The sequence below is a fragment of the Puma concolor genome, chromosome D3 (assembly GCF_028749965.1).
Source record: "Puma concolor isolate L17-30 chromosome D3, mPumCon1.1.hap2, whole genome shotgun sequence".
NCBI lineage: Eukaryota > Metazoa > Chordata > Mammalia > Carnivora > Felidae > Puma > Puma concolor.
In genome coordinates this window covers 14364761-14390452 of record NC_141678.1, presented here as the reverse complement: position 1 = coordinate 14390452, position 25692 = coordinate 14364761, and the positions used below count along the sequence as shown (strand labels likewise).

General features: G+C 49.1%; 1 protein-coding gene across 3 annotated transcripts in view; it reads left to right on the top strand.

Annotated features, from left to right (window-relative positions):
- Positions 1-25692, top strand: part of KSR2 (kinase suppressor of ras 2) — a 445437-nt gene that overhangs the window by 255828 nt on the left and 163917 nt on the right. For all 3 annotated transcript variants that reach the window (XM_086681797.1, XM_086681798.1, XM_086681799.1), the window contains exon 5: positions 751-935. In XM_086681797.1, coding sequence (XP_086537923.1) covers positions 751-935 — 185 coding nt within the window. The remainder of the gene's footprint in view (positions 1-750; positions 936-25692) is intronic.

Sequence of the window (25692 nt, the reverse complement as noted above, 5' to 3'; positions counted from 1 at the left end):
GGTTTGTTCTGGATGCTGTGCCAAATCACACCCTCTCAAACTGCTCCTTGGGAAGGGGAGAAATTTTCCAAACCAACCCCAGAGGTGCATTCCATTCAGCTGGTGCCGAGCCAGGGTCTGAGAGATCCAGCAACGAAAACGACAGGGTCCCTGCCTTCAAGGAATTAGAAGGCAGCATGCTCAGTGCCAGTCATAATCCAGATTGGTCATTTCATAAGCTTTTGATGAGCACCTACTGTGTGCCAGGTTCTGTGCTAGTTGCCAAGGACAGAGAAACAAACACTACAGAGTCATTGCCCTCAAAGACCCACAGTTCACTTGGGAGACAGACACTAAAAGAACAAATTTGGGAAAATAGGCAAGTACAGCCACAGGGATACATATAGAACATCGTAGAAGAATGGAAGAGGAACACCCGACCCAGGCAAGAAGGGAAGGGGAGTATCAGGGAAGGCTTCCTGGAGGAGAGGACACCAGAGCGGAGTCAGAGAAGACAGATGGGGATTAGCCAGGCAGGGATGGGGAGGGTATTCTGGGCAGTGCGGACAGCACCAGCCAAGGGTCACAGGGGAGAAACAGCACCCAGCTGGTGACTGGAGCTCAGTGAAGTCTGGATAGGACAGCATCAGGGCCAGGTCAACATGGGAGGTGGACATTGGTACCAGCTGAACGACATGGGGGCCGCCCCCTCTCAGTTCGTGTGCAATGACGGACACATTGCCCTCTCGTCTGCTTCTGTCTCCCTTTCAGAGCCAAGAAGAAAAGCAAGCCCTTGAACCTCAAGATTCACAGCAGCGTGGGCAGCTGCGAGAACATTCCATCTCAGCAGCGCTCGCCGCTCCTGTCGGAGCGCTCTCTCCGCTCTTTCTTTGTGGGACATGCACCTTTCCTGCCCTCCACCCCTCCCGTCCACACCGAGGCCAACTTCTCTGCAAGTAAGTCACCCGCCCGCCCCGCCGGGGCTGCTGAACCCACTTGTCTGCCAGGTGTATGCTCCCCGTTCTGAGAAGATGCTCGTAAGATGCTTGGAACGCGAGGCTCATCTCCCTCCCGCCTGCACCGTTCACGCCCCTTGGGTTTGAAGGGAAGGGGCGTAATTAGCACTTGGGAGGTTGACTGGCTGTTGTCATTGGTCCCCCTGTTCCTACTCTTTCTGTCTGCAGGTGTGGAAGGATAACAGAGGGAAGCAAGCATACAGGGCATTAAAGGAGACATCAGCTTTTTCTCTCTGCTTCTCTGCTGCCCGGTCACAGGATTTCTCTTGGGTCACTGTGGATAAGGCATCTGTGATTGAATTTTGTAATTTTTTTTTTTTCCTCCCGCTCGGGTCAACATGTATAACCCTTCATCTCAAAGACGTATTTGGGTTCAAACTAGGCTGAGCATGGCCTGGGGTGTTTTACATTCTGCTCCCATGAATTTCTGCCGGAGACAAAATGGTTATTACTCGGAGTGGAAATGGAACTTTCTGGTGATCAAGGGTGGAGGTTTCAGAAGGCGTTTAATCTTCTCTGCCCAGAGGCCCGTTTTGCTGAACAGGCACAGATGTAGTCAGAGGGGAGCCCCTGAAAAAAGCCCAGCCAGTCCTCCAGCCAAGACATCAACTTTTATTGGCCGGGAGCTGAGGAGGAGGAGAGGGCTGCCAGAGTGCGAGGGAAATAAGCCCCCGGCCCCCAGCACAACCACAGGGTGATCGTGTTGCTGGTCTGATAAATGAGCAGCAGTGTTTACTGAGTGCCTGTGCGTCCTTGTCACCCACGTGCCTGACCTCATTTAGTTCTCGCGACAAGCCATGGTGCAGACGAGTTATTCGCATTGTACAGATGAGGAAACTGAGGCTCAGGGGCCTCAAAGAACTTGGCAAAAGCCACACAGCTATTGAGTAGTGGAGCCAGGGTTTGAACCTGGTTCCTTCTTGCTCCAGAGCGGATACGCTTCACCATCACACACGATTTGATCCGGGATCCCCCAAATATTCAGCGGGGGGCCTTTCTCTAAATGTGGGGTTCTATCCTTTACCTTTGCCAGAAGGGTTTTCGGACTTTTTTTAGGGGGGCTATGGACCTTCTGAGAATTTCACGCAATCTGTTGTTTCTCTCCCTGGAAAGTGGCACACATAACCTCCAACACGGTGTCTTGAGGTCAAGACTTAACACAGTCAACATAGCACTGCTAGATGGTGGGCCTGGGCAGAACGGTGAGCTCAGTTTACCGTCTGCACATGTGCATCATGCGTCCGCCGCAGGAATCCACTGAGGGTCCAGAGCCAGAAGAGGCCCGTGTGGACGTCAGTTAGAAGTTCCAGAACCTGGCTTATTTCAGTGCCCAGGGGGAACAGGCCCTGAATCAGGCAAACTAAAATAGCACCCATGACACATATCAACGCCAGAAGGCCAATTTATTAATTTGTCGAGAGAAATCACGGTCAGAGAGACCGTAAATGCTCCATGGGGGTGAGCCTGTGTGCAGTCAGAGGGTGGCTTGGGAGCTCAGATGAGGAAAAGGGGGTGATGATGTATCAAATGTGTCCTAGCAACAGGGTGAGAGGCCCTGGAGGGAGGCGCCTGGGTGCCAGTCCCAGCTCTGTTTCCTTTTTTTTTTTTTTTTAATTTTTTTTTTAACGTTTATTTATTTTTGAGACAGAGACAGAGCATGGACGGGGGAGGGGCAGAGAGACAGGGAGACACAGAATCGGAAGCAGGCTCCAGGCTCTGAGCCATCAGCCCAGAGCCCGACGCGGGGCTCGAACTCACAGACCGCGAGATCGTGACCTGAGCTGAAGTCAGAGGCTCAACCAACTGAGCCACCCAGGCGCCCCAGCTCTGTTTCCTTTTGAGCAGCGTGCCTGACCTCGAGCAGGGCAGAGCCTTTCTGAGCCTCAGTGTCTCCGTCTGTAAAATGGAAATAATAATAGATTCCCTAGATCAGCTGCTGCATGTCAGGTCATCTGCACGGTGCCTGGCACACAGTAAGTGCTTAATAAGTGGTAGCTCTCATCATGATGTTTGTTAGCTCCTTTTTCCAGGCAGTGTTGACATCCTCTGGCTTGATGGTTAATCTGAAGCCTGTGGGTAAATGCCTTTCAGTTCTCCCCCCACCCCCACTTCCCTATGGCCCTAAGAGTGCTTGGAATTTACCTTGGCATGACGCCGGGTGGTTGCATCTGTCTCCGGGCATCGCCATCCCACGAGTGATGTTAGCATGGCCATCTCTGGGGGTTTGACCACAACTCTGCACTTGAGTTCTTTCCAGAATAGAAACATCTTCAGCGTGCTTAAATAACCACAGACTTGCACATTTAGATCCCTCCTCTCCTGCTGGAAAGTTTTGTGAGGATTCCCCATGACTCCCAACTTTTCATGCCTGCCCTGGTCTCCACGTGAGAAGACAGACTTCTCTCCTCTGTGGGCATGAGCAGAGTCCCTAATTAAAATCTGCCCTTAGCACCGAGACCCTAGAAGCACAGTTGCCTGTTTGGACAGTCCTGGTCCTTGTATGCAGAGAGGTCACCCTCTGATCTTCCATAAAGGAAGAAAGTAGCATCTGAGTCTCAGCAGGAGAAGGAGTATGTAACTCAAATATTAGCTGGAATCCCATGGACTGGTCCCATTTCCACTGATGCTAACACATGACAGAGACAGGCAGCCCGGTGGAACAGGCTCCAGGTTAGGAAACACAGTCTCTAGGATGCCACCGGGTGCTCGTGCAACCTCTGTCCCTCCCTGGTTAAGGCTCACCACACACTTTGAGGCAGGCATTATAATTCCCATTCTGTAGATAAGGAAACAGAGGCTCAGAAGGGTGAATGGTCTTGCCCATGTCATAGGTTTTGAATCCAGATCCAACCTAAGCCTGTATCCCTGCACTTTGGTAAAGCAAATTCCTCTGTCTGGGTCTCAGATTCCCCAGTTGTACAACAAAAGACTCCGTAAGGGTCCATTCCAGAGCTTAGAAACTCTGTGTTTCTAAGGCTTACCCAGTGAGCTTTTCCTGGGCAAATCTTTTGACTCACAATGCTGGTTTGAGGACTCTGGGCTGGGGCGGTTGAGAGGACACATTGGTCAGGCACTGGTTCCCTCGGGCTTGTAATAGTCCTGTTCTCCTCCTACTGTGAACTTCAGAAAAGACCTCTCTGCCTTTGGGCCCCAGTGCCAGCCCAACCCCCCTCTGACCCAGCAGAGGGAGCCCCTAGAGCTGCATCTTGTCACTGTCAGTTCTGTCTGTGGCCGCACGGTGAAGATGACCGTGAAGATGGTGATCCGCCATCTTGTCACCCCTACTGGTGATGCCTGGGGACAGCATTAGGCAGATCTGGCTGTAGAGTGGCCGAGACCCAGACCCTCAGAGTGCCCAGCTTCCTCCCGTGGCCTGCGAGGAGGACTTCACCTCCTTGGGGCTTACCCTCCATTTCTGGTTTGGGAGTGACGAGCACGGGGAGGGAGGGGAACGGCAGGAGCCCCAGCTTGCAGAGGAACCTTTCTCTAAGGCTGACTATGGACAAAACACGAGTTATTAAGCCCTACTGCTCAACGTGGAAGATGGTGACTCAGGAGTGAATCTACTTCCCGAAGGAGTAGAGAGCAGTGGACTTACCTCTCCGTCCTTGCTGCGTTTATTCGGCATTTCATTTGGGCATGCCATGTTGCCCAGATGGTGTCTGATCGGATGCCCTCCACCCATGGACCAGTTTTGGTCCAACAAGCTGGGTGCTGCTGGCTCCTAGTAGGGTATCTCTGATTTGGGCCGAACTGGGTCAGGCTGCCGCTCTCATCCCCAATAAAGCATCTTCTTCAGAATGAAAAAATACCGGCTAGATGGGAAGGAGTAATTACTCATCATCGTTCATTACCGGCTGGTGGAAGTGACTTGGGGAGTATAGCCACTAAGTGGTTGCTGACATATTGTTGGGCAAATCACCGAACCCCCAGTGTCTGTTTCAACCTGGCAAGGAGGTAGTGAGGACAAAATGAGGAATGAGTGTAGATTTCCCAGCGCAGTCGGGGTCGGGGAGTGCTTAGAGCACGGAGTCTCCACAAAGGGTAGCTTTGGCAGCTATCGGGGCTCGTTAGATGATGGCATAACTTGTAACAATGATGGAAATGGTGACGATAATAGCAATTGGCATTTATTGTGTGTTGACAGTGGTACAGGCAGCTTCACTTCAGGCAAAGCAGTTTACTTGTACTGTTTCGCCTGAGCCTCACAGTGCTCCATCAGGTAGTTTCTCTTCTTATCCCCATTTTGCAGATGAAGAAACTGAGGCTGAGAGCATTTGAGTAGCTGGCCCAAGATCACAAGGGCAAGCAGGAAGTGGAGTTTGCACCCATTCTGAATGCCTCGTTCTGTAACGCAGAGGAAATGCGGTTGTGACGCCCTTCGCCGAGACCTGTTTGCTCATCAGACAGAGACCTTAACTCGTTCCAGTTCCCTCTCTGGCACCCCCGCCTCCTGGGGGGATTGTGGTGTTGGGGGTCAGCCTTGCTCCAAGGATCATCGTGTTTGTGAGCATGCTGTGCTCACTCAGAGAGCAGCACCCACGCTGGCTGACAAACCACTGCCCTGCCAGACTCCGGTGTTGATACTCAGGGGATCCATTGTCCCAGGTGGTAGCCGTCCCTGTGGGGGCCAGGCAGCTGCAGAAAGCGGCCAGGGCATCTCCGGTAGAAGATGAGGAATAACAGGCAACTTTTACCACCTGCAGTTTTCTGGGTGTTTCTTTATTAGCTGTCTGTGGGGGTCTAGCCCCTGAGGGCAGCAGTTACCAAAGGGAACAAGTGACTGATGATTCCCACACTTCCCCCTCTTGGTCCTAATGGCACCAGCTGGAGTTTTACACCGGGTCCCTATCTTATAAAGTGCTGCCCCGCGCAAGGTGCCTTGAAAGATGGCGTGGCCCTCACCTTGCCCTGTCTCACCGCCCTGTCTCTCCTCCTCTTTTCGCCAAACATCTCCTGCGCTTTTTCTTAGACACAAGGCGGCAGATAGTTGACCCTCCGTTGAGGGCCTGGCCTCATGTGCCTCGAGGCTGAGTCAGAAGCCTGATTTGTTGAGGGAGGCAGCAGGTACAAACCGATGAAGCTGAACTGCGTGCTCCCAAGAAACCAGCCTCTGGAAGGGTTGCAAAGAGACTCGGGACGGGGGTGATTATATAATGGGGTTTAATGAAGCTTGAGGCCAAGGTTCATTACCGCCCGGAAGAGGACGAGGGGGAGCTGCGTGTCTTGACACAACTTTGCAGCCTGAACCACGTTCTTGTCTCAGAATCAGGAGAGATTTTTGAGGTATTTGTGCCTGACCTGACTCTGTGGTGGCGGTCTGAAGGGAGGACCCCCATAGGTCACATTGGGGCACCCCAAAGGATGTGTCTCCCCCACACTGAGCAGGTCAAAGTGCTGTTCCTTATCCCTTCTTCCCTCCTCCCCAGCAGGTACAGGAAGCACCCGTATTGCCTGGCATCTTTGCTGTATTTTAGAAACTCAAATACCAGCGGGTCCCTGACACGTACTGACCACCTGCTACTTGCCAGGCAGGTCTTGGTCTGGGTACTTTGTAGGCATGAAGCGGTGTATTCCTGGAAACAAAGAAAATGATCCAAAAAGGCTCATGGTGGAAAACACTAGTCCCCTGTACCATCCCTCTGTGTATCCTGCCTTTTAAAAACTCCTTCTGTGTTTTGACGGTCACTTTCACCGTTTAAACTAGTGTCCCAGGGCTTCTCAAAGTGTGTCCAAGGCCAGCAGCGTGTGTATCACACGCGAGCTTATTAGAAATGCACAGTCTTACTTTCCCCCATTCAGACCTACTGTATCGGAAGCTCTGGGGAGGGGCGCCTGGGTGGCTCAGTCGGTTGCATCCGACTCTTGGTTTCAGCTCAGGTTGTGGGATCAAGCCCTGCATTGGGCTCGGCGCTGAGCGTGGAGCCTACATGGGATTCTGTCTCTGCCCCTCTCCCCCCCTCAATAATAAAGAAATAAACATTAAAAAAAGAAGCAGCAGCTGCCCTGAGGGAGGTTCAGCAATCTGAATTTTCACCAAACCTCCAGGGGATTCCACACACTAACATTTGAGAATTGCTTGGTTATATGACAGTCTTTAAAAAAAAAAAACAACTTTTAATTTTGAAATAATTTCAAACTTACAGAAAAGTTACAGAACACTGCAAAGGACTCCTGTACCCCCCTTTACTCAGATTTGTCCATTTGTATTTTTATTTATTTTTTAATGTTTATTTATTTTTGAAAGAGAGAGACAGAGTGAGACAGAGCACGAGCGGTGGGGGGGGGGGGGGGGGGGGGGGGGGAGACACAGAATCCGAAGCAGGCTCCAGGCCCTGAGCCGTCAGCACAGAGCCTGACGCAGGGCTTGAACCCATGAACTGTGAGATCATGACCTGAGCCGAAGTCAGACGCATAACTGACTGAGCCTCCCAGGTGCCCCCAGATTCATTCATTTTTAACATCTCCGTGCATTCACTTGCTCTCTTTCATTCTTGTGAGCCATTTGGGAGTGGGTTACATAACCACACAGAGGTACCGGATTCAGTAAACTTGACATTGACTCAAGACTTTCATCTACCCATATTCCTGTTTCAACAATTGTCTCAATAGTATATTTCATAGCAATTTATTTTTCTGGTGCGGATGCGATCCAGGATCACATATTGCATTAAGTTCTTGTGTCAGGCTTGAATAGTTCATCAGCCTTTCTTCCTTGTTTGCGACTTTGACGCCTTTGAAGAATGGGGGCCGGCTTCTCCACAGAACGCTTCTCAATTGGGGCTTGTCTGTGTGTGTTTCTTCGTGTTAGACCCAGGCTGTGTGGTTTGGGCACAACTGTTACTTACATGCTGGTGTGTCTTTTTCAGTGCATCCGAGCTGCCAGGTGTTTGAATTTTTCTGAAGAAGTCAGCAACTGTGACTTTTATGAGAAATCTCCCAGTTGTAAAATGCTAGCATCCAATGAAAAATCTCTTAACACTGTGTGAGGTGGTATTCAGTAATCCCACCGGGTTGTGGGTTGTATTTGGTCTTAGAGCTCCCAGTTTTTAACTTCTGTCCTGAAATCATAGAGGTCAAAAGGCACCTGGGTGGCTCAGTCTATTAAACTTCTGACTCTTGGTTTCAGCTCAGGTCATGACCTCGTGGTTCATGGGATCAGAACCCCTACATCAGGCTCCGTGCTGTCCAGCGAGGAGCCAGATTAGAATTCTCTCTCCCCGCCCTTTCTCTGCCCCTTCCCCTCTCATTCTCTCTCTCAAAATAAATAAATAAACTTAAAAAAAATTTTAAAACATAAATAAAAGCGTAGAGGTCAGAACTGATAGGGAGCTCAGAAATCACAGAATCCAAGCCCTTATTTTAAAGACGGAGAAACTGAGGCCAGAAAGTAGAAGGAACTTGTCCAGGGTTTCAGAGCTGGGATTTGAACTTGGATCTCCTGATGCCCGGCTGATAGCTCTCTCTATTATGCCAGGATGGTTGCAAAGTTAGCCCTTCTGCCGCTACTGACTGTGCTCTAGGGGAAGGAAACAGTGCCTTCCTTGAAAAGGTGACACCTTTTGTGTGCAAGGAGGGCTGGTGGTGTGTGTGTGTGTGATGCATGTAGTTATGAATGTTGTAGAGGAGGCAGCTTCTGGGTTTTTATCATCAACCCTTTCTTCTCTGTAATTTTGCAGTCCTTGCCTGAGCACGAACAGTTTGGGCTCAGCATGCAATAGACAACCTTAGACCTTTCATTATGATTGCTCCCACCAGGAATTGTAGCAGCAAAAATTGGTCGGTAAGTGGTTGGCATTAGCAGCCAGGGGGTCATTTATATCTATTGGAGTGAGTCCTCATCCTTGGGCAGGTACACACTGTTGGCATGGGCAGTCCCGTTCCCTGTCAGAGGACCTGTGTCTGACTGTACCTTTGTCCCAGTAACATCCCCCGCCCCCCAACCCGCCGCCATCCCTGGTGAGTACTTCAACTGATTTCATAGCAACAAGACCAGGAGTAACAAGCAGAGTTGCCCTCGAACGGTGCAGGATACACCAGGCATTCATATTCCTTCCTCGTACCTCTGTATCCCCATTCTGCGGATGAAGAAACTGATGTTCCAGGAGGAGAAATCCATGCATGGCTGCAAGTTACACAACACACCAGAGCTAAGACTAGAACCTTCACACTCCATCCAGGTTGCATGTGCACTCTGCATATGATTTGGCCAGACTTCATTTCCATTAGGTAGCAGGGACATGGTGGGTTGTTTTCATCAAAGTTGTTTCTTTCCCTGATAAAGCTAATTCGTCTCTAGTGACCCCATCTTGCACATCTCCTCAGTTGAGCAAGCCTGTATTTTATCTAGGTGTGATCTTTGGCCCTTCCTCTCCACGTGACCCATTTCCAAGTCTTATTGAGTTGATCTTCTAAATCATTCTCCATCGCAACTACTCAGTTCTGCCGGGTAGCATGTAGAGCCATAGACTTTCTTCCAATAGAATGCGTGTGGCTGTGTTCCAATAAAACTTTATTTACAAAAACTGTCAAGGGGGCAGATTTGGCTCATAGGTTGTAGACTGTGAGTTCTGTTCTTCCGGGTTTTTTTTCCATATCCTCCTCCATCACCAACACCCTGGTCCAAACTATTCAGTAGTCTCCACTTGGATCTTTCCATATTCATTTCAGTCTCATATCCAGTCCACCAGAGTGATCTGCTGCAAATGAGAATCTGGCTCCCAAACCAGGGTTAAGGTTCTACCACGACCTTAAGTGAACTGTGTTCTCTCCTGCTTTGAACCCGTGGGCTCCTGGACACCCTGCCATTGTCGTCACTTTATCTGAACTTCTACTTCCTTGGGAAAGAATTTCCTAACTCCCCAAGTGGGTGTCAGTGCATCTTGTCTCATCTCTTGCACTTTCCTTCTGAAGCACTTCCCGCAATCCACAGCCATCTGTTTATTTCTATGAGTATTTGCTTAATGCCCTGTTCCCCCATTATCAGTTCCACAAGGGCTGTGACCGCATTTCTCTTGCTCATTACTGTTTCCACTGTGCCTTGCATGGAGCTGGCACACATCAATATTTTTAAAAGGACAGTAACATTTTTGAGCATTCACTTTGCAGCCAGCACTGTGAGCCTTCAGCTACTCAGAATCTAGAGGACAAAGGAGAAAGGATTTTGCTTGTTGTCCTCCAGAGCTGCAGAGCCGGCTGAATTTGGCATCATCGAGGCAGGAACTGAAGTCGCTGGACTTTGATGCAGTCTTTGGGATGTCATGGGTGGTCTGCTACCTTAACTGGCCAAGAAACAGGCACTCAAACAAAACTCTCAAAAACGATTTTGTTGATTAGAAGCAAGCAGGTCTTTGTCACTGCCTGGTGGTGGTAGAACTAACATAGAACTTGACACAAGTGACAAACAATCCAAGTTGAGTTGTTGTTTTTAGTATGAAGGTCATTTATTAGCACATGTAACTGAAAGGTCCAGGGGCTACTAAGGTAGGCTTCAGGTATGGCTGGATCAGGGGGCTCAGTTCATGTCAAGCCTCAGTCTCTCTGTATGTCTTGACTTTGTTCTTCTCCAGGATGGCTACGCTTTTAGGCTCCATGTGGCAGTAAGATGATCCCAGAAGTCCCTTCCCTGCTCTGCTCCAGAATGGAAGAGTGAGAATGTTTAGGTCTGAGATTCACTGATTCAACCAGCATGACCGTATGCTCACCTCTAAACCAATCAGTGGGGTCAAACATGTGGGATGCTAACTTATTGGCTTAATGCTAGACTGTGAGCTTTACCTTTGGGCTTAGAAATGGAGGGGTGTGCCTAAGAATGGAGAATGAATGCCAGGGAAGCTGATAACCAGTGTCCTAAAGTAACAGTGAGTAACGGGGGTCTCTGTCCTCAGGGGCTTTGAGGAGCATCCCCCTGGCCAGATTAGTTCATGAGCCAAATTAGTGGGGACTCATCTCCACATGGTACACAAAGCGCTTGCGGTTCGCCAGACATCTCCCTTGGACTGCATTTCTCTATGATCCCTGGCAAGCAGTTGCTTTGCTATCCCTCCGACATTCCTTGGGAGTCTCTAGGCAGCACACAGCCTGGCAGAGGAGGTTAACCCATGGTACCAGGTAGAGGCTCAGTGCCATTCCCAAGGCAGATAGCATCCCACCATTGGCCAAGCGCCAAGGTGAGAATTGGATAAGCTTGGGTTTGAAATCTTATCTCTGCCATTTTATTACCTAACATCTGTAGCCTCAGTTTTTCCATCTTTAAGATGGGCATAATGTGGCAGTCATCACGATGGTGACCACCATTGTTGTGGCCATCAATACTACTGTATGATGTATGGTGTTTCGGTTTGGGTCAGTTTTGATCCTCATCGGTTTCTGCTGGACATCACCACACCTGCCCCCATATCTGAATGGAGTAATCGGTACCGAGTGAGTTCCTGATATGTAAAGTGTCTTAGTCCACTGGGGCTGCCATAACAGAATTCCACAGACTGGGTGGCTGTGTAAACAACAGACATTTATTTCTCTTAGTTCTGGAGGCTGGGAAGTCCAAGATCAAGGTGTCTCTGTGGCCATCTGGTGAGGACCCTCTCCTGGTTCTTGCTGTATCTTGCATGGTGGAAGAGGGCAAGCAAGCTCTCTGGGTCCCCTTTTATGTGCGCACAATTCCTTCATGAAGGTCTGTCCTCGTGACCCAAGTACCTCCCAAAGACCCCACCTCCTAAGACCACCACACTGGGGGTTAGGATTTCAACATATGAATTTTGGAGGGACACAAACACGCAGACCATAGCACTGAGTATCATGAAAGCAGCAAGGAAATGTCTGCTACAGCCCCTGACCTCGGAGAATTTGTAGTCTGGTTGGCTAGGAGCCACATAAGACACAGCCAGAAGCTCTGGGCCAGGAGTTGGGAGATCTGGCTTCTTCCCTCAGGGTTGGTACCCCTGGTAACGTGTCCCTTGTCAGATTTTGCTCAACAGTTCGGAGCCCTGGTTTCTTTATCTGGCAAATGGGCATGTCAGTGATATCTGCTCATCTCACAGGAATGTTGATTGTTGGGAGGTCAGTGACCACCGTCTGAAAACTAGGAATTGTTCAGATGGACAAAATGTCATAATCCCTGCCCAGTACAAAGCAATACAGACAGGCAGCTGTTACGCATTTATAACACTATTTAATCTGATTGTCTGGGCTTCTGCTCTGATTGGTTGGGTGCATGTTCTGATTGGCTGAGCCTGTCTCCTGATTGGCCGGGCCTGTGTTCTGATTGGTTGGACGAGTGCTCTGATTGGCCAGTGCCCATCCTATAACGATTGTTAAATAGTCTCAGACTGCCCCCCCCACCCCTCCAAACAGAAGCGCCTACTTCACTAAGCATAAGAAAATCTTCAAGCCTCAGTTTCCTGATATGTAAAGCGAGTAGAACCATATTGTCCTCGCAAGGTTGTTGTGAAGGCTATAGGAGATGAAGTGCTGTTGCACTGAGGTCACCTTCCTCCAGCAGGTTGTGTGCTCCATAAAGGCAGTGACTTGTCCATCTTGTTCACCGCTGTATCCTCAAGGTCTGGCACATCGTAGATGCTGAAAAAGTGTGTTTTGAGTGAATAGATTAAGCCCAGTGCCTCATGCTAGGGGCATGGTTGTTACTCAGTAAATCTCGATTGAGGACATCAGGGGTGAAGGATGCACTTGCCGTCGGGCAGTAGAGAGAGGTGAGGACTGTGGAAAAACACAGAGCACCGACCCCTTCTAAAGAAGGCAGCCACCAGTCACTTCCAGCCCCTCTATAAGAAGGGGACAGGGTGTCACCAGATTATCCACATTTTCCAAGAGAGGCCAGACACGTAGGTTTTCGTGGGCAGTTCCACAGTTTTTAGCCTAGTGGCAACAGAGAAAACGCCTTAACAATTCCGTCATATGTTAAGCAACATTTATACGGGATGCCACCAACTTGTGGCCATACCTGCCATACGTGGCATGTCCTTTGCTATTTCTTGTGACAGGAACTTTTCAAAGAGGTGGGGTCAGGGGCGCCTGGGTGGCTCAGTCGGTTGAGCGTCGGACTTCGGCTCAGGTCATGATCTCGTGGTTTGTGGGTTCAAGCCCCACATTGGGCTCTGTGCTGACAGCTCAGAGCCTGGAGCCTGCTTCGGATTCTGTGTCTCCCTCTCTCTGCTCCTCCCCTGCTCATGCTCTGTCTGTTTCTCTCTCTTTCTCAAAAATAAATAAAAATTAAAAAAAAAAAAAGAGGTGGGGTCAGCCTTTCTTTCCACCCTCAGGACTGTGCTCCTGGGCTCCCCTCCTGACCTCCTCTGTCACCCACATGCCACAAATTCTATCCTCCTCGCCACACCTCTGCTCCTAGGGTGTAGCTTTGGAAACTGATTTTCATGCTGGGCCTTTTACTTATTTGTTTCTCCTTTCGAACGGGGAGAGTCCTCTTCCTGCAAATAACAGGCTGCTTCCCAGCCCTCAGATAGCCTTGTCCCAGCCCCCCACCGATGGTGGCCGGGGTCTGGGCTGATTACCAGCACAGACCCTCGCTCTGATGCCCGGGCCCCGCCAGCTGCTGGGCAAGATCAGAGAACCTGCTTTTCGTCTCAGGCCGCATTCTCCTTGGCTGGGGATAAAAGTGGCAAGCGTCTCACCAGGCCCCATGCTGCTGTGTTCGGGGCCGGTAAAGCAGTCCTTCCCCCTGTTGAAAGTCAGGGCATCGCCGAGCAGGTGCGGGTGGGCACTTGGCGCCCGCATCCCCCTCCCCCTCCTGTTCTCTCCCCTGTTTATTCTCCCCTGCCCCCTCCTCTGTCAGTCTTCATGTGTGTCTGCCCCTCCTCTCTGTCTCTCCTTTTGCCTGTCACCATCCCTTTCTCTCTCTCTTCTCCCTCCTGCCTCCAGTGACCCAACTTTCCCAGCCTCCTGAGCTCAGCCAGCCACTGTGAGTGCCACGTTCCTTGGTAGAGAGAATCTGGACAGGTGAAGGGGGGCTGGAGGGAGGGAGGACCACCCCCCGCCCCACCCAGAAACCAGAGCTGTGGGAGGAAGGCCTAGCCTTTAGTGTTAAGTGCTGAACAGAGGGACTGAGGAGCAGGTGGCAAAAGTGTCCTGTCTGTGGCAGGAGCTGGCATGCTCGTTCGGATGAATGCCCTTGCTGATCCCCTCACGACAGTCCCTCGTCGTAGGCCCTTAGGTGTTCGTCGGCACCCCCAGCCTTGCTGCCAGCAGTCTTTATTTTCTATTTCCCTAGGCCTTCCCAGCAGCCTTTGGGCTCCCTGTTCTCTGGAAGCTCCGGGAGCCGCTGTGAGGGGCACCAGTGCCTCAAGGCCCTGACCTTGCCTCCCACAGCGGCTCTCTCTGGGGGGGGTGGCTAAGCCGTGTCAGGACCTTCTGGGTTTGGAGGCAGTGTGCTGCAGCCTGGCCCTGAGCAGCCAGGCCACCTTAGGCCTCCACCTCCCCTGTTTTCCTGTCTATGAAATGGGCTAATGACGGTGTAAGTCTCCCTGACCTCACAGATCTGCAGTGGGGATCCAATAAGCCATGGATACGCGTGAGCTGTTCCAGGCCGTAAAACGCTGTGTGAACGTTTAGGCCGGTGCCAGAGGTTGGCTGCTTTTTCTCTAAAGGGCAGCCTTACATAATCGAGTGGGCAGGGCTGTGTTTCAGTAAAGCTTTATTTATAAATACGGGTGGCAGGCCGGGTTTGGCTCAGACTTCAGAGCTAAACAAGGCCTGGTTTCAGGTCCCAGCTCTGCCCCTACAGGCCGTGGGGCCTTGGGTAGGTGATGTCTCTGAGCCTCGGTTTCTCACCTGCAAAGCTAGAAGAATAGTCAGACTTGCCTCGTAGGGTGATTGCAAGATTAAACGAGAGGACACGGGTACATTTCTAGCACAATGCCAGGCACGTGGTGAGTCGGGACTGAATCCAGCATTTGTCGTTCACATAACGTTACTAACACACGTGTATGTCAGGTGCGTTATACACGTATACACACACAGACGTATTCATTCTAGGAGATGTGACTGTTTTCAGTGCTGGATGTGGAATTGCAAGAACAGAGGTAGGATGGTTTTTGGCGAGGCTTTTCATCCCGCCTTATTTAACGCGCCCGCTTCACCGATGGCCCTCATGAGAAGGTATTCATCCGAGGGCCTGTTTCTTCTGTCAGGGCCACCATGCCCACGGCTCAGCTTATCCGCAGTGGGGTGACTGCTCCATCACAGCCCCTTCCAAATAGTCTGGGATTCTGTTTTTAGGGACAGTGGTTGGAACTATGAAATAGAGGTTTGCTCAAGAAACAGTATAGCCTCTGCATGTGTGTAAACTTAATTCTGAAAGTAGACATACAGTGTGGGGGATCCAGGGGTCTAGAGGGAGGAGGCAGTCTGCCCTTACCCAGTTTCTCTCCCTTTTGGAAACCCCACAGAACCTGGATAGGGGAGTGGGGGGGCGGTTATTGGCAAAAGAGGGGTGCCTGGCTTAGAGATCTTCAAGATTGCATTTGTCAGGGTTTTTTCTGGTGCAAGTAATAGATACCCATCACATACTGGCTTCAGCAGTAGTGAAGTGGTGAAGTAGGAAGTTGCTAGTTTGTGTACTGAAGAAAAGCAATCTAGATATAAACAAGAGCTTCAGGAATGGCTGGATCCAGGAGCTCAGTATCATCAGGGCATGTTCTTTCTCTCTCCCACAGTCCTGCTTTCTTCCTTGTGGGTTTCGTTCTTAGTTAGGCTCCCCATTCGTGGTGGCCTTTGGTTGTTCCAGGTTTCCATCGTTACAGACCTGAGTGCATCAGGAAAAGGAGTTTCACCATTAGATCTGATTGGTCTGATGGGGGCACATACATGTGTGTCCTGAACTGATCCCTCTAGTCAGTTGGAGAGAATACACTTGTGTGGCCTGAATCCATGGAGTGGAATCCAGTTAGGTTGCAATTAAAGGCAATGGATCTTCAAGAAACACCAGGGGGATGGAAGTCCCAGCGTAGGGATACTGCGCAGGCAAGATCAACGACTAACCCTTACAAGAACCCGCTGTGGGCAGCGCACCTGTGATTCATGCTGCTGTCTGCTTCTCTTTGCATTGAGTAGCCAGAGGGAAATGTGAATGATTATTTATTCAGAAGCGGAGTGGGAACCTATGTGATGAGCAGTACCCTTTCTGCTTATTTGAGATTTCTATTTCAGAGAGTGTCAGGAATCTCTTTTTGCCCTTTCCCTGTCGGTTTTCAGCATGCATGAAAGAAGGAACTGCTTCTAGCCTGGTGGTTCCATTAGTTAGCATTCAGGTCACCTGGGTTGGGGGTGGTAGCTTTTCCAAATTCTGATTCCCAGGCTGCCCCCCCCCCCCCAGTCCAATGATATCAAACCTGCTGGAGGGTGGGGCCCAGGCATCAGTACATTTAACTTATTTATTTATTTTTAATCTTTTTTTAAGTTTGTTTTTGTGAGAGAGAGAATGAGCAGGGGAGGAGCGGGGGGGGGGGGGGACAGAGAATCCCAAGCGGGCTCCACGCTGTCAGCACAGAGCCCGACGCGGGGCTCCAACTCACGGACCATGAGATCACAACCTAAGCTGAAACCAGGAGTCAGAGGCTTAACCGACCGAGCCACCCAGGTGCCCCACCATCAGTACTTTTTAAAGATCCCTGGGTGATTGGAACGTGCAGCCAGGGTCAAGATCCAGCTGAAGTAGCCAGTGTGTTCAGAGCTATCCTAAATGGGTAAAGCCAGGCTCTCGCAGGATTTTCTGAACACCTACGACCTCCGTGCAGGGGATGCAAACTTTCTTTTTCTCACCTCAAGCCCCAGAAATAAGTAGGAGACAGGCTTTGCACTGAGATGTGATCCCATGTGATTTACAGATGCTGGGGCCCCACAGGGGCCCTATTTCACCGGCACTTGTTTGTGCTTACTGAAACACTGATGGCTGTCAGATTATCTGGTCCCCTTGCTGCCCTCTCCACACGGCCTGGCATCAGAGCATCTGCTCAAGCCCCAGAAGGCACATTTGCAGAGGTAGAGGAAGCGGGTGGGCGGGCAGGTGTGAGATCCAGACGGAGCTGTGGTTCCTGTGGATGACACACGGATCGGGCCGTGGGGACAGGGCCAATGAGGAGCCTTCAGTAGGCGTCCAGAGGGCCTAGCCTACCTGCCCCTCTCCCCCCAGGGGTCATTCATTCATCGATCAGGTGCTTGTGGAGGACGTACAAAGTCAGGGGCTGTGTGGCAGTGTCAGAATAAAATTGCTGACCCCATACCTAAGGTTTAAAAAAATTTTTTTTTAACGTTTACTTATTTTTGAAAGAGACAGAGCATGAGCAGGGGAAGGGCAGAGAGAGAGAGAGGGAGACACAGAATCCCAAGCAGGCTTCTGTGCTGACAGCTCAGAGGCTGACACGGGGCTCAAAGGGGCTCAAACCCACAAACCGTGAGATCATGACCTGAGTTAAAGTCAGACGTTTAACAGACTGAGCCACCCAGGCGCCCCTCCCGTTCCTAAGGTTTAAGGACTAGAGAAGGCCCTGCCAGTTCTAAGTGCTGGCTCTACGGGTTATCTGCATCTGAATCCCCGTTCCCACCCCATTCTCTGAGGGTGGGGACTTAACAAAAGCTCCCTTGGAATTAGGACCAGAGACCAGCCCCCAGACCAGGCTGGGACCTGGTGATGTTTTCAACCAGCTGCCAGCCAGGTGAAAATAAAAAGCAGGAAGCAGTGTTTCCATCACGTGTGTTTATGAACTAAAAAGCCCTTTGGGGGGCGCCTGGGTGGCGCAGTCGGTTAAGCGTCCGACTTCAGCCAGGTCGCGATCTCGCGGTCCGTGAGTTCGAGCCCCGCGTCGGGCTCTGGGCTGATGGCTCAGAGCCTGGAGCCTGTTTCTGATTCTGTGTCTCCCTCTCTCTCTGCCCCTCCCCCGTTCATGCTCTGTCTCTCTCTGTCCCAAAAATAAACGTTGAAAAAAAAAATTAAAAAAAAAAAAAAAAAGCCCTTTGGTTGGAGATAATATCCTTCATATCTTTTTGGTGTTAAATGTTCTTTTTAAAATGAAATGACGGGTAATTATATAGATGGTGATTTTTTTTTTTTTTAATGTAGTTTCTTTCTTTGGAAGTAAACATTGCCAACTTTAGTCCCCTATTTATTACATTTTCTGGTCCATTAAATGCAAGTCAGGAACCTTTTCTCAGGATTGGAGTTCTAGAGGTGGATGATTAATATTATTTAGAAACAAACCCCTTCAAAAGGGATCGTACATAAACCCCCAGTATATGAATCAGCAGATAATAACAGTAGTGTTGTTATGCCCCTGTGCGCAGCAGGGGGCGTGATGTCCTGTCCCTGTCCCTTCATCCTGTCCCCTGACGGTGGGGGCCCTGAAACACTTCCTTGAAACTCAGTTTGGAAACTGCTACCCTAGGCATTTCTGTAAATGTTATGAATGAATGGGGAACCCGGGGCCCTGAGGAGACAGAGTATTTTCCCAAAGTCCTGATTCCTAAGTGGGTTCAATCATTCCGAGGCTGATGTGTCATTGACGAATTAAAGAGACCCATTTCTAACCCCAATATGGATTTAGCACCCGTAGGTGCCAAGGGGTGCAAATCTCCTTGTAACAGCCCTCAGAGGAGGCAGGGTCTGATTTTCTTACTTTGAGAAAGGAGAACATGGTCCAGGGGAGTCATGTGGCTCTCTCAGGGTCACCGAGAGAGAGGAAGGGCTTGGGGTCACATATGTCTACCTTGAGATCCAGGGCTTCTGCACTCTTTTCATTCTGCTACAGGGCCAGCTCTCAAGTCTCGGAGGGAGCTTTGGAAATACAGGCTCTCCTGCTATCCGAAAGTAAAGTGTTCCTGTGACACCTTTCGGGAGCCAAAAGGGTGTAAAGCAAAGAAGCAATGACGATCTTGTAAAAGCAAAAATCCTGTTGGGATTTCTTTTGCCTAGAGCTTTCGGGTAGCAAGAAAATCGGTGTCCAGGAACTCCGGCTCTCCTTACAGTGTCTTGAGTTGATGTCTTCAAGAATCATCCCTCCATCTATCCATCCAACCGGAAATATTCTTGAGTGCGTACTCCCTGTGTGGGCTCCAAGGGTATGGGGATGACTAGACATTCAAGATCTCCGTCCTCGTGGAACATCCAGCCTGCTAGGGAGACAGATAGAACTGAGCCAGTTATGGTGGTGGTGAGTGCATGTCTGGGATGCTACGAACATTAAAACGGGAGCAGTGATGGTGGGGGAGCTGGGACACCCAACCCCGCCACTCACACTGAGACTCGAAGGGTTGGCCAGATGACAACAGGGGTGGATGTGCATTTAAGGCAGAAGGAACCCCTGTGCTGAAGGCATTGGACAGGTTTGGGGCGCACAAGAGTCTGGATGGAGCAGGGAAGAGAGGGAGAGGGGAGCAGGAGCCAGATCTGGGGATTTAGTTTGGTATCTGGGGGTTAATCGCAGTGCTGGGGGAAACTTCCAAGCCTCAGGCTCAGGTGCTGTACCTTGCCTGTGCGGTTCCTGCATTTCCCTCCAGTGGCAAGTTCTACCTGACAGGTGCATCTGTTTCCAGTTGGAATGAGTTCCCCCAACAGATAGGTTGAGTTCCTGACTCCTAGCACCATAGGATGTTCCTATTTGGAAACAGGGTTGTTGCAAATGTAATTGGTGAAGTTAATACGAGGTCATACGGGGATGCCTAGGTGGCTCAGTCAGTTAAAGGTCCGACTTTTGTTTTCAGCTCAGGTCATGATCTCATGGTTCGTGAGTTCGAGCCCCATGTTGGGTTCAGAGCTGACAGCGTGCAGCCTGCTTGGGATTCTCTCTCTCCCTCTCTCTCTGCCCTTCTCCCCGCCCCTCTCTCTAAAGAAATAAATAAACTTAAAAGAATTTAAAGATGAGATCATAGAGGAGTAATGTGGGCCCCTGATTATGACTGGTGTCCTTATAAGTACAGGGAAATCTGGACATAGAGACAGAAACACACAAGGAGAATGCCCCGTGACCATGCAGGTGAAGATTGGAGGGATGACGCTGCAAGCCAAGGAACGCCGAGGGCTGACCGGCAGCCAGCGCCAGGCCCTGGAAGGGGCGAGGGAGGATTCCACGGAGTCTCCGAGGGAGCCGGCACCTGGATTCCAGACTCCCGACCTTTGTAACAGCGAGAATGCATTTCTGCCGTTTGGAGCCACCTAGATTGTGTTCCGGCGGCCGTAGGAAACTAACAAGCGTCTACACGGGGTATGTCTTCAGCCCCGAAGTGTGCGGCTGCCATGCTGATGAGTCAGTCTCCTGGTGACTGCGTAATCAGTCTGGGAGTAAACTGGGTGCTTTTGTGAAAATGCCATGAGCTCTTCTCAGCTGTGAAATTGCTCATCAGTCATGCGTTCGAGTGATCGCCTCGCAGATGGCCTCCTAGTGACCATAAAGAGTTAAGTGCTGCTTCCCAAAATGCCCCACTGGCTCCCTGGATGGCTGTTTGCCTTGGAAGAGAATCTCGACAGGCAGCCCATGGGGGCTCTTGGTGGAGGAGAGGGTGGGAGGCCATTAGACACAGCTGTTGTCACCCATCCTCAGACACACGGGTCTATACTGCCTGCCACACTGTGGTAACAGGCTCTGCAGATGAAACCATTTTCCCAGCCTAAAGAGCTTCACCGGCATCCCCTTTGCTACTGTTGTCACCCTGCTTTCTGATTTAATAGTGAACTAGGCAAGGCACTTCTTGATTCAGAAAGGCCACCAGTCAGTTGGCATTTGACGGGATGAGCGTTGAATGGATTCAAAACCCCCAGTATGAGCCAAGTTCTGCCATACCTTGTGTAATGTATGGCTGGACTAGTTAACGTCTCCGAGACTCAGTTTCCCCATCTGGAAACTGAGGATTCTTCTGCCTCCCTCACAGCAGTAAGATAAAGATTAAATTAAAAAATGGATGGCAAGGGCTGGCTCAGTCGGTTAAGCATCCGACTTCGGCTCAGGTCATGATCTCACGGTTTGTGGGTTCGAGCCCCGCGTCGGGCTCTGCACTGACAGGACAGAGCCTGCTTCAGATCCTCTGTCTCCCTCTCTCTCTGACCCTCCCCTGCTCATGCCCGCGCTCTGTCTCTCAAAAATAAATAAACATTTTTTTTTTCAACTTTTATTTATTTTTGGGACAGAGAGAGACAGAGCATGAACGGGGGAGGGGCAGAGAGAGAGGGAGACACAGAATCGGAAACAGGCTCCAGGCTCTGAGCCATCAGCCCAGAGCCTGACGCGGGGCTCGAACTCACGGACCGCGAGATCGTGACCTGGCTGAAGTCGGACGCTTAACTGACTGTGCCACCCAGGCGCCCCTTAAATAAACATTTTTTAAAAATGAGTGGCCAAAGGGCTTCTAAACTAGAGTGCTGTCCCAGTGGGGGAGGCTGACTGAGAAGGTTCCTAGGCCAGGTGGGCAGAAAGAAGCTTGAAGCAGGCTCCAGGCCCCCAGCTGTCAGCTCAGAGTCTGGCGGGCCTTGAACTCACAAACCGTGAGATCATGACCTGAGCGGAAGTCGGATACTTAACTGACTTAGCCACCCAGGCTCCCCTCTGCAAAAATTTTTAAAGAAATATATATCAAAAATAAAAAATGGTGTATTTGCATATGTATATGTACGTATATGTGCTGTTATGTGCATGTTTATAATCAACAGCACTTTACCAAATAATAAAATTTTAATGCAGTATTTAAAAAAATCCAATGGCAACTATGGCCTGTGGGATGGCTACCTGTTTTTGTTAATAAAGTTTTATTTGGGGTGCCTGGGTGGCTCAGTCAGTTAAGCGTCCGACTTCGGCTCAGGTCACGATCTCGCGGTCGTGAGTTTGAACCCCGCGTCGGGCTCTGTGCTGACAGCTCAGAGCCTGGAGCCTGCTTCGGATTCTGTGTCTCCCTCTCTCTCTCTGACCTTCCCCCGTTCATGCTCTGTCTCTCTCTGTCCTATAAATGTTTGATATTTTGTTCATCATGGACTTTTTGCATTGATTTAAAAAACAATTGCATTAAAATATTTTTACCTTGATACCTGAGTGTTTGGCCACTCCCTTAACTACCCCAACCCCAGGCTAGCCCCTCCCCTTAGTCCTGGCCCTGATAAAAATACTCAGAAACTGACCTTCGACTTGAGAAATAGAATATCGCAAGTTTCTGAACGCCTTTTATGTGCACTCCTGATTGCATTTCTTCCTTTCCCCCCAGAGATGGAGCTGTCCAGTATTTGTTTGACCACGTCTTACTTTTCTTTGTGGGACACCTCCTGTGTCTGTCTGGAAACAATGCATGGTTTAGTTCTGCATGTTTTTGAACTTCATAAAGGTGGGATCATACTGCACGTGGTCTGCTTTTTTAAGTGAATATTCTGGTTGTGAGATTCATTCAAGTCTATGGGAATAATTGCAGTTCATTCATTTTTATGCTGTCTCATGCCGTTTTACCAACTCTGCAACGCATAGATCTCCCCACAGATGAGCCTCTCTGCAGTCGGCTTGTGGATATTTGCAATCCACGGCACCTTACAGTCGCTGTCTGTCTGGCAGGGTCAGGCCATAGCTGTCACTGCTTTTGCCCTTCCAGTGCACACGGATGTGACTTTGGTTATGTCGTCACTTCTGAGCCATGGTGCATTATTGATCTTGCGTGAGTTGAATTTAATTGATGTTTGAAGGGTCTTCAAAAATATTGCACTCTACCTTGGCCTTGAGACAAAAAAAACCCTCTTCTATGTGTATTATCTACACAGAAAGTCATGGGCACGGAGCAGCGTGATACATGATCCAGTATGTCTAAATCAGTCTAAAAGAGATTGGAAAATAACACTAAATTTAAAGATTTAACTGTAAAAAAAGCACCACCTGATAGATTAATTGGCAGCCTCTTTCTTTCTTAGTGGCTCATAAATTGATGACCTTACATTCAGTGGCATCTTAAAAGTCCATGAAATATGGTAATATTCCATTGTGGGAAGAGACCACAACTCACGCATGCATTCCTTCGGCTGATGGACATTTGGATTCTTTCCCAGTTTTTTTTACCTTGAAGTATTTGCTTTTGGATATTCTCCTGGTGTGCTTGAGCATCTAGGACAGTTTCCCAAACTTCTCTGGGGGTATCGTTTATTTGTGGAGGGTTTATTAAAAAACACTGACTTGTGGGTCTCATCCTGAGTCATCTGAATCTCTCTGGGGAGAAGTCTGGGACTTAGTCCTCGGTGCAAGTGCCCTCCTTCGTGCTTATCAGGAAAGTGCTGGAAAGTCTGATCAAGGAGACATTCTTGGGAGAACATCTGCTAGGTCAGAGTCTGTATGTCTTCCCTAGACGAGATCAGCGTTTCTCAACGTCAGCACGGTTGGCATTTGGGGCTGATTAATTCTTTGTGGTGGGGACCGTCGTGTGCAATGGAGGATGTGTAGCAGCATCCGTGGCCTCTACCCCTGAGATGCCAGCGGCCTCTCCCTCAACCCCAGAGAAGTCGGAGTATCTCCAGATATGGCCACATGGTCCCCTGCGGGACGGTATCAGCCCTGGCTGAGAACCATTGGACTAGATGATGTATAATCAGTTGTCAAAATGGTTGCATCAATGTATATGTTCACCAGCAGTACGTAGGTGTCCCAGTTGCTCTATATTTTTGCCAGCTTTCCTATGGCCAGAACTGTTTAACTATTTTGCCCGTCTGGTGAGAAGAAAATGGTGTCTTAGCTCAGGTTCGGTTAGTATTTCCCCGATGGTTGATGAGGTTATAGATTTTGTCCCAAGTATATTGGTGTCTCGTGTTTCATCCTCTGTGAAATGTCCATGTCTTGGCTTTTTTTTTTTTTTTCCTGTTGAGTTGTCTTTCTTTTTTCTTATTGATATGTAGGAACTCAAAAACATTCTGGATTCTAAATCTTCGTTATGTGTGTGGCAAATCTTCTTGTGATGTGTGGCAAATCTTCTCCTTAATGTCTCTTTTGATGAATAGAAGTTTTTAGCATTCATGTAGTCACATATATCATTTCTTCCCTTTATGGTTTTGCTTTAAAAAAATCGTATTTAATCAATTCTTTCTGCCCTGAGGTCATAAACATATTGTCCTAGATATTCCTCTAAAAGTTGTGAAGTCTTGCCTTTCCCATTGAAGTCCTTAATCCACCTGGAATTGATTTTGGTATTCGGTGTAAGGTAGGGCATTATTTTTTTTTCCCCTCTAAACGGATAGCCAGTTTCCCAACACCATTTATCAAACAACCTTCCGTTGCCCGCACTGATCTGCCACGCCTGCTGATCATTGATCAGGTCGTCTGAGTTCATCAGGACCGTTCCTCTGCTTTTTACTCTGTTCCACTGGTTGTCATTCATGTATGTCCTTTGCTTTTCCTTTTCGATAGATATCTGGGTCGTTTTTTAAATTTTGCATTAATTTTCTTCTAAAAATCGTTTTCTCTTGGCACGCCTGAGCGGCTCAGTCGGTTAAGCGTCCGACTCTTGATTCTGGCTCAGGCCATGTATCTTATGGGTTGTGAGTTTGAGCCCCACGTTGGGCTCCTTGCTGACAGTGTGGAGCCTTCTTGGGATTCTCTGTTTCCCTCTCTCTCTGCCCTCCCACCCCCCAAAATAAATAAATAAACATTAAAAAAACTTTAAAAATACTTCTCTTTTAAATCCGCTGTGGTATCCCAGAACAGAAAAAGGACATTGGTGAAAAACACTAGTGAAATCCAGATAAAGTCTGATGTTGGCTTAATGGTCACGTACCAACACTGGGTTCTTGGCTTTGACAGATGCACTGTGTATATGGAAGATGCCCCAGGTGCAGGCACTGGGTGCAAGGTAGATGGGAACTCTCTGGGCTCTGTTTGTGGCTTTTCCATCAATCGAAAAATATTCCCAAGTAAAACCTTGATGTAAAAAGATTTCTCTCGTTTCTTTAAAAAAAAACAAAACAAAACTTTTTTGCCTTTTCTGTAATTAACACCTTCTCTTAAATCCTTAAAATTCATCACTTACTTTTACATTGTTAATTTATCATCCCTGGGGTTTAAATCATTTACATTTTATTTCTTTGGCCCATCTTTTACATTTTTGCATCTGCTTGGCAATTTGTAAATAATCTCCTTTCTTTTATCTCACTGTTCAAGGTAAAAATTCTTAATGTCTTCTATGTATTGGAATTCTAACTCATTTTTTAATACATTAAAAATTTTTTTTAACGTTTGTTTATTTTTGAGAGAGAGAGAGAGAGAGAGAGAGAGAGAGCACAAGTGGGAAAGGGGCAGAGAGAGAGGGAGACACAGAATCCGAAACAGGCTCCAGGCTCTGAGCTGTCAGCACAGAGCCTGATGCGGGGCTTGAACCCACGAACCGTGAGACCGTGACCTGAGCCGAAGTTGGATGCTTAACTGACTGAGCCACCCGGGCGCCCGGGAATTCTAACTCATTTTTAAGTTTTTTTTTTAATTATTCATCTTTCATTTGCTCTCAGCTTTATAATGTCTTCATGATCACCTACCCTCCATTATTTAAGATCTGTCATAAGTCATGGAGCTGTAATTTATAGCCTAGGGGACACACTCAATGGTAGTGTAATAACTCCACGTGGCAACAGATGCTAACTAGACTTACCGTGAGGCTCGTTTCCTAATATATAAAAATATCAAACCACTATGATATATACCTGAAACTAATAGGCTGTCGTATGTCAGGTATACTT